The 12,524-nt window shown below is 40.3% G+C and overlaps 2 protein-coding genes across 3 annotated transcripts in view; one reads left to right on the forward strand and one right to left on the reverse strand.

The window, feature by feature from the left end:
* The first annotated feature begins 2,970 nt into the window (after positions 1-2,970).
* LOC108071802 (uncharacterized) lies at positions 2,971-4,484 on the forward strand. Its single transcript, XM_017162693.3, has 3 exons — positions 2,971-3,202; positions 3,265-3,393; positions 3,457-4,484. Exons 1-3 carry the CDS (start codon positions 3,124-3,126, stop codon positions 4,326-4,328), a joined length of 1,080 nt encoding a protein of 359 aa, XP_017018182.1. The 5' UTR covers positions 2,971-3,123; the 3' UTR covers positions 4,329-4,484.
* NetA (Netrin-A) overlaps positions 4,461-12,524 on the reverse strand; it is a 42,627-nt gene continuing 34,563 nt past the window's right edge. The window contains exons 4-8 of one of the 2 annotated variants that reach the window (XM_017162690.3): positions 10,097-10,246; positions 9,871-10,020; positions 5,709-5,774; positions 5,220-5,643; positions 4,461-5,154 (exon numbers count right to left, since the gene is read on the reverse strand). In XM_017162690.3, coding sequence (XP_017018179.1) covers positions 5,013-5,154; positions 5,220-5,643; positions 5,709-5,774; positions 9,871-10,020; positions 10,097-10,246 — 932 coding nt within the window. In that variant the 3' untranslated portion in view covers positions 4,461-5,012. Of the gene's footprint in view, positions 5,155-5,219; positions 5,644-5,708; positions 5,775-9,866; positions 10,021-10,096; positions 10,247-12,524 lie in introns of both variants that reach the window. The other variant, XM_017162692.3, reaches the window with a different exon arrangement.

The following is a 12,524-nucleotide window of genomic DNA, read 5'->3' on the forward strand; positions in this document are numbered from 1 at the left end:
CTGTCGGTTAATGAGATGCCTTTTTGTCATAATATTACAAAAAAACTAGATGCGCATCAGTGGTTGTTTTTTGGTCATTTTTGTTAAAAAAATTCTTTAAAATTTACAGGTAAGTATGCAGTTTTGTTAAGCTTAGAAACGGCAGCTCAGAACAGCTTTCCGAATTGAATTTCATGCGTTTTTGGCTGAGTTATGAGCATTTGAAAATGAGGTTGTTTTCATTCATTCATTAAAATTCTAAAAAATTGAGAAAAAATGAAATTGAAAAGAACCCTAAACGTAGTATGCAGTTTTGTTAAGCTTAGAAAAGCTAGCTCTGAACCGCTTTCCGAATTAAATTTCATGCATTTTTGGCTGACTTAAAAACCTTTGAAAATTAGTTTTTTGTTCATTTTTTTTTAATATTAGCTTTTTTCCAAAAATTATCCAAATAAATCGCACTCTTTTTTTCTAAATTTAATTGCAGCAATCTGCCAGGAACTAAACGGATACCGATGGCGAAACAGTGAGCGTTGGTAAGGAGGACCAGGACGAGGAGAAGCAGAAGCGGACCAGCGGCTGGGGCAGCACGACGAGGGTGCCACCAAGACCGAGCCGAAACCACTGGGCACGACATTCTCACATGCCTCACCTTTTCTTCTTTTATTTATTTAAAGATGAAATAAATAATAAACCTTAAACAATTTGTTATTTTTGAGTTATGGGAGGATGTGGTTTTTGGGTGGGATAATTTAAATTAGACATATACGCCGCCGCGCCACGCCGCCGCCGCCGCCGATTTTTGCCTTATTTGACGCGCCGCCGCCAAATTATGAAAATAACGGCGCGCCGCGGCGCGCCGCTGGTGCGGCATCGGCGCAGCTTCAGCGCGGCCTTCAGTGTCATTGTTCTTTATAAAACTTTAAAAAAAATAAATAACTCATTAAAATGGCCTTTTTGCCTTATTTGACGCGCCGCCGCCGCCGGTTCTTTCTGACTACTACGCCGCCGCCGCCGAGTCATTTTGACCTCTACGCCGCCGCCGATGCCTTTAACCATCGGCGTAAACCTCTAATTTAAATAAGCTCAATAGAAGGGCATTCTTGCGGTGGAAATGGAAAGAAACATCAAACATTGTAAAATAGCTAGATGAGCATCACTGACAATTAGTGAGATGCCATTTTGTACCAATAAAGCAAACTAGCTATATGAGCATCACAGACCGTTAGTGAGATGCCATTTTTTCCCAATAATGCAAACTAGCTAGAGAGCATCTCTGGCAGTTAGTGAGATGCCATTTCGTCCCAATAATGCAAAATAGCTAGATGAGCATCTCTGGCAGTTAGTGAGATGCCATTTTGTTCCAATAATGCAAAATAGCTAGATGAGCATCTCTGGCAGTTAGTGAGATGCCATTTTCTACCAAAAATGCAAAAAATAGCTAGATGAGCATCACAGATTCACATGAGCATCACTGCCATTAAGCCCGATTTTATTGCCCCTCAATATTGAAATATTGCCAGATGAGCATCACTGATGCAGATGAGCATCACTGATGCAAGTGAGCAATATTTTGCATTCAATTTGGCCGCTTTCCAAACTGGGGTAACAGGCGAACAGAAACCAGCAGCAAGCAACTGAAAACTGGTATAAACTGTTATAAAAAGTCCAAGTTCCAAACCATTTAGGAGTCGGCGCAAGTTAGCGGGGACTCAAACCTTTTGAATCCAAATTTAGGTGTTATTTTACGACTGCACCTGGGCACACTGAAACTGAAAAAAATAGCTAGATGAGCATCACTGATGCAGATGAGCATCACTGATGCAAGTGAGCAATATTTTTCATTCAATTTGGCCGCTTTCCAAACTGGGGTAACAGGCGAACAGAAACCAGCAGCAAGCAACTGAAAACTGGTATAAACTGTTATAAAAACTTTTGGGCAAAAATAAAAATTGGTATAAACTGTTATATTCCATTGTATGCATTTATACCTATTTGTTGCCGACAACAACAGCTTGATGGCAACAACAACCTTTTTACAACAACATCCCTACAGCAGCCCATCCAAATTTCCATGCAAATTGCCCGTTTCCCAAATTGGGGTAACAGGCGAACAGAAATCAGCAGCAAGCAACTGAAAACTGGTATAAACTGTTATAAAAGGTCCAAGTTCCAAACCATTTAGGAGCCGGCGCAAGTTAGCGGAGACTCAAACCTTTTGAATCCAAATTTAGGTGTTATTTTACAAATGCACCTGGGCACACTGAAACTGATCGTCGTTAAATTCAAATTCAAATTTGGCAGTTAAATTCAAATTTGGCAGTTAAAATATTTAAAAAAAATTAAAAAAATCTAAAAAAATTATAAAAAATTTTAAAAAAATGTTAAAAATTCTGAAAAAATTTTTAAATTTCGAAAACAATTTTAAAAATTTTGGGAAAAAATGAAAATTTTGAAAAGTTGTTAAACAACCGAATAAAATGTATAAAATTCAGACAAAAAATTAACAAATTTAGGTTTTGCTTTCAAAAAAATTAGATTTTCCCCAAACGATCCCAAATAAATGCCGCCTTCACCAAAAAATTGCACATTGATTTCACCTTCTTTTATTGATTCATATTTGTGTGTTCCTTCAATTACATTTACATCTTTAAATTTTATTTATAAATATTTTAATTATTTACGTCTGCTGCAAGGTTTCAACTAGTCCGGAGCTGAGATCCGATCACCGTCCTCTACTGCCATCGGGTTGAGGTCTGTCATCCCAGCTGGTCGCTCCTCCAGCTTCATGTCTGCCGATCCTAAAATTATATATAATTATAGGTAGGTATTTAAACAAAAATCAGGTAGGTATTAAAAAAATAATCAAAAATTAAGATTTCGCTTTCAAAATAATTAGATTTTTCCCCAAACAATTCCAATTTTTAAAATATTGAAGAGTTCAAGTTCGGCAGGGCAGGCCATGATAGAATTATACAAGGTATATATAACACAAGGTATAATTCTATCATGGGGCAGGCCGTTGGTCTTTCATCAGTTCGCTAAATTCAGATTTGTAAATTATGTGTTGAACTTGGCCTCAAAATTTGTTATTTCTTTCTCCCTTATCTGGCTTTGGACTTGGAAAACTGACCGGTTGCAGCCATGGCACACACATTTCGGTTGAATTGGTTTAAAAAACTGCTAAATTCGTGGTCTCTCAGCAAAAAGTATCAGCACATGGGTAAAGTTTATTGTATTCTCATCGTTTCGTTTGGAAAAAGTGTCTTTAACCCGCTTCGATAGACGACAGTCGCCCGATTGGCAGCTCCTCGAACATCAAGGAGTTTAATGGTTCACGGAAAGTGCCCAGGCTCCCGGAAAAGACCAATTCAACGGCACCCCGTCCGGCCAGATCCCACAAACGTCCAACTGGTTGGTAAAACTTAATTTTAGCCCTAAAAATGAACGAATGCCAAGACCCTGCTTCCCCCACAGCTGTTGTTGTGAAGATGCATCCTGTGGTGCGAAAACTAAACAGTTCGATTAAACCAAAACGGGGCTTGTCCTTTAGTGGCCAGAAGCGGAGGAGGGATGAGCAGCTGGTTAAGGTCCTGGGATCCCAGGCGAGTAAAAGCAAACCGAGTCCTCACATGATGGCCTGGATGGATGTGAGGGACTCGGTGGTGACCAGAAACATTGAGAAGATGGTGCGTGAATCGCAGATCAGGCTTCAAAGCCGGCGGATCAGCGATCGTGTCGAGAAGCGGGGCACTAAGGAGCTGGCCTATGAGATTCGTAAAAGGTTAAAGAAGCCCGCCGTGCCAGCCAAGGGCAAGGTAGTGAAGAAGCCTTTGGGCCAGGAGCAGCACAGAAACCTGGATGTAAGGATCTCCAGGATGCCGGCGGGTTCCAAGTCCACGAATGATCCCAGCCGCGGGAATCTCCAGTCCCGTCCCGCCTACCACATGCGGATTGCACGTTTCCAAGCCAAAAACTTCAAGGATCTGCGAAAAAGGTCCAAGGATAATAAAACCAAACCCAAACACTCTGCCCCTGCCACATGCAAACTCATGGAGGAGGAGCAGAAACGCCTGGACATTCTTAAGGCGGAGTGGGTGCAGTTGAAGGGACTGGAGACAGCCGCTAGACACAAACAGAACGCGCAGCTCAAGGAATCGAAGAAGCCAATGGATCCGGAGGCCGGGTCTTCAACAGACCTGGACCTAAACACTCTGATAGTCGATCCCAAGTCCTTTCTAACCAAGGTCCACGTCAAGAGCCAATTCTTCTCGGTGGATCTCGGTGACAATATGTCGGTTGATCCCTTCATGCTGGAAAGTCCCGATGTCTTCCCAGATACAACCTAAAAAGGACTCCCGAAATTGGTGCCGTACCAGGAGCAGAGTTTTCCAAAATATAGCTATAGGATGAGAATAAGAAAGATACACAAAGCCATTATTTTTAATACCAAAATTTTACAGGATTTTCTACGGCATAAGTTAACAATAAAATCCCCAGCACAATTGAGTGTTTTATTTATTTTAAAGTTTTAAAATAAAATTGTGCCTGTTCTCTGTACAATATCTATTTATTTCTGCGAGTCGTGCATGCTTTCAAGTGTTCTCCTTACAATTAAATTATTGCTCAGGGCTGTTCTAGTACGTAAGTTCAAGGACATTTCGGATGAGTAATCTCATCTTATTCCCTTTGAAAGTCCTTGTTGGGTTTCTCTCTTAAACTGGGCTGACGGGAGTCTTAATCCTAGTGAATAATACAATTCGTATATATAGATTACATAGATTACATATATAGATACTTTCGTGTGTGTGTGTGAGTGATTGCTTCGATTGATTGGTAACAATTAAAGTTAATTAAATAAATTAAATACCGCTAGTTTGATCTTAAGCTGCTACAAAATCGGTTAGTTCGAAGGGCGACATAAAAAAAACGAAAAAAAAAGGTATATGATGGCCTTCTCCTGCGCCCCGTAATCCTTCCGTTAATCCTTAGGCCTAGAGTCTAGTCTGGTTTGGTTAATTCTCTAGGGGGGATTACGCACAGGTGCGCGCCCTGCGCTGGAGGCGCTTCATCCGCCGATACCAGTCCTCCTTCCATTCGATAACTATTGAATGCGGCCCAATGCCCAGGTAGCCCGGTGGCGCCTCCGAATCCCGTCCCAGGATCAAATAGGATCTGCAGGAAAAGTAAAATATATATAGTTAAGGTTATGCAAAAGGGGATCCTCAAGGGAAACCCACCTGTTAACTCTGATCTTGGGGCAGCGACACTCCAGGCTCTTAGTCGGTATGATCCAGGTCATAGGACCGCGTTTTAGCATTGTACTCGGCATTCCATACACGCTGCTCCTGCTCCTGCTCCCGCTTCCTGTTCCGGTTCCGCTCCCGATCCCTATCCCCGCCCCGCTGACGCTGCTGCCTGGCCTGCTTCGCTTGAACACGGCCTGGATCTGCAGATCGTAGCGCGCCGTTTCGCTGCCGCTGCTGGGATAGCTGGGATCTGTCGACTGGAACTCGTACTCCGCCGGACTCTGAACGGTCCCCCCGGGCTGTTCCTGGTCCATTTCGTAATCCGCCGCCGCGTCGGGATCCATTGCGCGGCGCTGGGCCTCCCTGCTGGCCGCCTCGCTGCTCGTATCGCGACCAATTACTTTGGCCATTATTGCTGCCAAGAAATCATTTGAAATTAAATTTAAAAATTATTATTAAGTAGATTCTAAGAATATTTACCGTAATCTCTTTTGCAGAACTTGTTTAGGTTTAACCTTTTGGTGCTTACTTTGCATTTGCCGCATTCTGAAAAGGACGAATGAAAGGATGTGTAAATGGATTAGTTTGGAAGTTGCAGTTTGTGAAATTTTATAGATGAAATGATGAGCTGGGTGCTGAAAGTTAGGGGTTAACTGGTCCGAGCCATAAATACTGTTCCCTGTTCCCTATGCCCGGTTCGCCCTTGTCCTTCGCCTGGGGCATTCCACTCTTGTGTTCACAATTTAATTGCAAAATTTATGTCTTTATGGCCAATGCCAATTAGCAGGAACAGCGCCAGAAACAGCAGCATTTGCTCGATCAATTTTGCATTAAGGGAGCCTTACCCCTCCTCTTGAGATTTGCCCCCCTGCACAGCAAGAAATTGGGTTACTTTCTTACATGTTTATTGATTTAATATAAAAGGTATTTCTTCATATTAAAATATACTAAATTAACTTTTAATTTTAAAAAGGATATAACAAATTTATTTATGAAAAAGTAAAAAGCCCTTGGGAGCAGAAAATGCTTAAATAAAAATTTTAAATGTAAAAGTCTACAGTTTTTGAAACCCTTAAAAATTTGTCTAAAATATATAGAATTTGGTGTAAATTTAATTTTATTTTGCAATATAAATTTAATATTTTACAGTTTTTTTTAAACTTTTAGAAGGTGTTTATAAGTAAGCAAATGGGTTTTTATTTTTAGGGTATCGAATTTAGTTTTTTAATCCAATTTTAACACATTTTTTAGGGTTTTTTATAACATAATTATTAATGTAGCAGCCACAGTAAACTTTAAATTAATTAAAAATATTTGGAAATATTATTTATGGCTACAGAAAATCTTAATTTAAAACTTAGACACCCTAAATTATTTTTACAAGCTACATTTCCAGACTTATTCTCTCTGTGTATATTGCCTTCGTGCCTTGGGCCGCCTTTTGTGCCAACTAAAATTAGCCAAGAAATCTCTGTATTTTTGCAATGTTTTGTTTGTTTGTTTTTTTATTTTATTTTTTACATTTTCGCATGTTTTTTTCTTTTGGCTGCGAATGGCAACTTGCATTGTTGTTCTGCGATCGCAATGTCACAGGAAACGTGACACAATTGAAGGCATAAACATTTATATTAAACGAATCGAACGGATCGATTGAATCGACAAATGGAGATTAAAGGAAAAACTCTAAACGAATATGTCTATTTTTGGTGCATTTTCCTCACCTGACAAGCGATATTTAATGCCGTCATTTAAAGATCATTGGCCACGCCCCGAATGGGTGCCAAAAATAAAGCCCTGCGTTCCCTGTCTGAGTCATGGCCTGAGAATCCCTTCTGAAGTGATTTATATGGGTCATATAGAAAATATATAATATATGGTATGCCCTGAACTTTGATTGGCACTTTAGCTTTGGCAAACTGAGTGCCGAAAATAAATCTTTCATCAATTTGCCAGTCATCAAATTAACATGACATTAAAACTGACCCTCGGCAGGAGGGGAAACTAAACTTTAAATTAACTCAAACTCGAACAGAATTTTAAATTAATTTAATAAGATTATCAAATTAGAAATTCATAATTAACATTCATGCTGATGATGCCGGGCGGCAGTGGCGGCGCTCATGAGGCTGTTGTGGCGTGGCAATGAATTGCAAAGGACGAACTTTTGCGCGTCCTGTGCTAGCCGTCCATTTGCCTAACTCGCTTCTTGGTTACACGAAATGGCAAACTTTTCGCCGACAACTTTTACCAACTTGCACTTTTCTTTGCCGTTGACAAATAAATTTAAGAGGGAACCCTCTCCGCCCCCATTGCCGCTTTATGCCCATCTGGATTTGCATTTTGGGCCATGACGAATAGCAATGGGGACTGGCATATTTGGTCCTGCAGCAGGAGCAACTTGATGTGCAACAATTGCAGCAGGGAATTGATACCATGTTAGGCACCCAGAAGGCGTCTGGCAGCTATTCATATTGCAATTTTAATGGCTTTTGATGCATTTCAGAAACTTTTACCAGGAGTTAAGATTTCTTTGTGAAGATACCATAAAGGATAAATAGGATTATGAGTGCTTTTAGCTAATACAGGGACCTCTTTATGTGGATTTTATTATTACAAATAATAGTTTTTAATAAGAATTAAATAAAATAAATGTAGAAAGGTTAAATGATATGACTTTGAAGAACCTTACACCTTTAAGACCAAAAATTTTCGATATTTTCCCCATTTCGCTGGTCACTTAACGCCAACAATGTGACTCTATTATGATTGTCTTGGCGCTTACACATCCTGTGGCTGTCCAGTCAATTTGTCATTGTGCTTCCACTTGCAGATGTAGCTGCATTGAGTGTCCTTGCCCCTCCCCCGGCCCCACTCTGGGGATAACCAGTTGGTTATCCTGCGCTGACTTTGCCTAATGCCTTGGGCAAATAGTCGGGAGCAATTAGCGGCAGTGGCGGCGGTGTGAGTGCACACTGTACTTGGGCACAGTGGGGCCAAAAAAAGCGGCTGGCGGCCGGCGCTGCAGCTTATTCATGGGAAATTAAATAAAAAACTTTTTTAATACGTTTGCTTTGCCAAGTTTCGCCTGTTCTCTTCTGTCATTCTATGCTTTTTCACCCCGGCTCCTATTCTTTTTATGTATATTTCTGTTGGGGGGCATTCCCTGTTGTTTTTTGCCACTGTTGTTGTTGCTGATCTACCCTGTAGCTTTGTTGGGCTCAAGGGTATGATGGAACTTGGGATAAATCAAGATGGAAAGATATTAAGAGGAGAATATTTAGCTATCATGAAGATATCATGTTGATAACATGAAAATATCATGTAGATAATATGAAGATATCATTTAGAGATCGTGTAGATATTATGAAGATATCCTAAAGATGTCATGAAGATATCCTAAAGATTTCATGAAGATATCCTAAAGATATCATAAAGATATCCTAAAGGTATCATGAACATGTCCTAAGGATATTGTGAAGATATCGTAAAATTTTGGTCACGATAATCCATTTAGTATATGGTATCTCATAGTCGAGGCACTCAGCTCTTTATGTTAGTTCTTGCAGTTTTTTTCTGGTATTTTAGTGGAAAGTTTGTTTTGCTTTTAGCACGAGCACGCGCCACCTTAGAATGAGAGAGAGAGAGGGGGACCAGGGAAAGAGATAGAGAGGTGGAACTGGGCTTAGTATGATTTATGCTGCGTGGCGCATTTTGTTAGCTTGTTGCATCTCATTCTCTCCTCCCCCTCCGAGGGCCCACTGTACCTCCTTTGCAACTGTAACTAAAAGTTGCGTGCAAACATTTGCGTTGTCTGTTAAGTGCCCGTGTATCCCTTTCTCTGTCTACCCTGAGCACTCTCTGTTAGTACGCTTCTTCTGGGGGACTCCTTTCCTGACCGACAACCGCCTGCACTTTAGCGGATTTGTGTTTTCTCGCCCATTTGAAAGGATTACAAAGGCGAGCCAAGCGCCGCGGCAAACTTTGCGCGTCCTCCTTTCGGCACTATCGTGCTTGTTCTTCTCTCTTCAGGATGCGGACAGTGGGGAGTCGCTAAGGATTGCCTCAGACACGGAGAAATACTAGGGATATCTATCGATAGGTCGATCACATCAAGGATAAATCGATGTAATAACTTATTTTTAATATTAGAATTGATTTAATAAATTATTCGTAATATTAACTGTTGATACATCGGTGATGTATCAATATTTGACTAAATTGTTTGGGTTTTTTTGGATACTTTCGATATTCATAAATTAAATGCGATAGTTTTCGATATTTAAAATACGATAAGTCAATATTTACTATATCTTCTATATGATATTAAGCGCTATATAATTTTTAATACATCACACCTCTTGAAAAACATTTTTCCTACATTTAAATCCTATATATAAAGATATCTGTAGGATTGCAAAAGATTTCTTAGCAATAATCGATAAAAATATCTTCAAAATATAAAACAAATATATATAAAAATAATGCAGCTCCTTTTAAGGGGACCAAGTACTGTAATCATCGATAAACAACAGCATGTTGGCTGGTGGGAAGGCTTGGGTTGGCAGGATGCGGAGAAGGATGCTCGGTTAGCACACACACAAAAAACACAACAGATATGGATATGAGAGGAGCACTTACTTACCCCTGCCGCCCTCCGTGCGATAGTACTGCGACTGGGCGGCCATTCCAGAGGCGACGCCGCCACCACCATTGGCAGCCACAGACTCAGGCTCATCCGGCTCCGGAGCGGTGTTCTGGGTGTCCAGCATGTTGATCATGCGCGGCGGTTGCTCTGTGATAGAAAAATATATTTAATATATATATAAAATAAAAAGAAAAAATATAATATTTATTGAGTTTTTACTCACTGATGCAGGGGGCAATGTGGGAGCGACTCTGCTGGTAGCCGCGGGCACAGCGGTTGCAGGTCAGCCCGGTGACGCCGTCCTTGCAGGGACATTGACCGCTGGTGCTATTGCAGATCTTGCCAGATGATCCGATCGGATGGCACTCGCAGGCTGCAACACAGAGAGAAAAAGAGCATAGGCAATTAGCCGGGGAATACTACATACTCTATATAATATAGCTGCGATCGAGGGACACGATGCAGATGCTGCCTGTTGGCAGCTTTTCGGAGCGTGCTGAGAGCTTAATGGACGCGGTCCGGCACTTCAAAGACCGGGACCGGAATCGCCGCCAGAATCGCCGCCAGAATCGCAGCCAGAATCGCCAATTGCCAATCTGCTGGATGCAGCCCACTTGAGTTTTACTTAAAGTCTTTCAAGTTTTGAATTTTCCCGGCCACCACCCGTGATTTCCACCCGTCCTGACCGTTTATGAGCCGTGGAAATGTGCATTAACAGATCCATTGTCCGTCCGCGCACGGTTAATTGCAAATGAGAGTGCAAATGGGGCCCATTGCCCAGTATTCGCCCCTTTCCGAGGCATGAATATATATATAAAAAAATATATATGAGCAAAAAGCGCACCGGAAGGCAAAATAAGAATGAGAGAGAATGGAACTTTATCCTTTATTTCCACTTGTATGCCATTCTTGTCCTTAATTTCGGGTTCTTATTCAAGTTGTATGTGTATGTATAAATGTGTCTGTGTTACAGGGGACTTTGCGGTTCGCCCCGCCTTGCTCCCCCTGGGTTGTTTAGTTAATAAGCCGCTTTTGGCCACATTTAATGGGTCCTTGCGCGCTGACTCTTGGCCAAAAGCTGTTGCATATTTAAGCATTTCATTTGTGTGTTGCTGGGCTGGCAGGTGGGTGTGGCAAGTGGCACAGCTGTGGGTTATGTTCCCAGTAGTTAAAGGTGCTTGTCAAGCTATGAATGGACAGACACAATGCACTTAACCCTTTTGTTATGGGAAATCAACAAGAATTTAATGTGAACTTTGACTTAGGACCTTCGAAATCAATAAATCTGATATGTAACTGATTGTTGGATGATTTTTATTTGAAAAAAATCGATATTAAATCGATTAGTTTCAATGTTTCTGAGCTTCATGGATTAACTTAACTTTTAAACGAAGTAAGTAAAGAATTTTACGTTAAAAATTCTATATTAAATTGATAAATCTAAGTAAGAAACTTAATTAATTAAAATTTAATATAAAATCGATAGAATGGAATATTTTCCGATATATCTTATTTAATTTACCCTTTCAGTGTCCCTTTTTAAGCTTCCCAGAGTCCTGTGGGACCCCTTATGGCCATCAGTTATTAATGGGTTAACTAGGCCTGCACTTCATCTTGTTCTCACCCCTCTGGACATCTCACTCCCACTACCTCGCCCCGCAACCATTCAGTGTTCGCTTCGTGCGTGCGTGCAACATTTGGTAATTTAATCCGATTTACAATAAATTAAATGCGATTTATATGCACACAGTGACACATCCGGATGATAACAACAACAGCAATAATAACAGCAACAACAGCAGTAGCAGCCATGACAACAGCAACAGACAACAATAACTTGCAACAACAGCAACACGAGCAACAATTTGGTGTGTCCATTGTTGCCTGCAGGGCCTCCACCAGAACACAGAGTGTGCCGAAGAGCACAGTGTGTCGAATGGAAATAAATCCATAAAATGTTGTAAAATAATATTTACAAAATAGTAAACTCGAAAATAAATTAACAAAATAATAGTATAAATAAATTATTTGTAATAATAAGCAAAGGTTGTAAGCAACATTCATGTTGATGAAGCTAGAAGGCTGCTAATGTTGCTGAAGCAACAAGGCTGCTAATGTTGCTCAACATGTTCCTGGAAATATTTACTTAGCGACATTGCAATGGATGATGCTAATATTAATTTAATGAGTTCTTTTAAACGTAAAAAACGTACTAATAAATCAGTAAAAAATTATAAATAAATTAAAGATATTAATTATTATATACAAAAGATTTAAGTACAAGTTATAAGCATGCTCAACTGGGGCAACAATTATGTTGCTAAAGCAGCAAAGTTGCTCAGCTTCGGCAACAATTATGTTGCTGAAGCAGCAAAGTTGCTCCGTTTGCTCAGCATGTTCCTGGCAACATTTACCTAGCAACAATGCATATAGCAACATATGGAATAGCCAAAGTTCTTTGAAACGTATTTCGTAGCTATTATAGGCAGGTTTTGCATAAAAAAAATTAAAATTCCTTGGCTCAAATGCCTTGGCTTAATGCTTTTACCACTTTTACAATAATAAATTTAATTCCTGGCTTCTGTAAATCCATTTCATGAGAAAATTGCACATAAACAAAAGTGATTTTTGTGAAAATCTTTGGTCACTGT

The sequence above is a fragment of the Drosophila kikkawai genome, chromosome X (genome assembly GCF_030179895.1).
Source record: "Drosophila kikkawai strain 14028-0561.14 chromosome X, DkikHiC1v2, whole genome shotgun sequence".
In the NCBI taxonomy this organism is placed as follows: Eukaryota; Metazoa; Arthropoda; class Insecta; order Diptera; family Drosophilidae; genus Drosophila; species Drosophila kikkawai.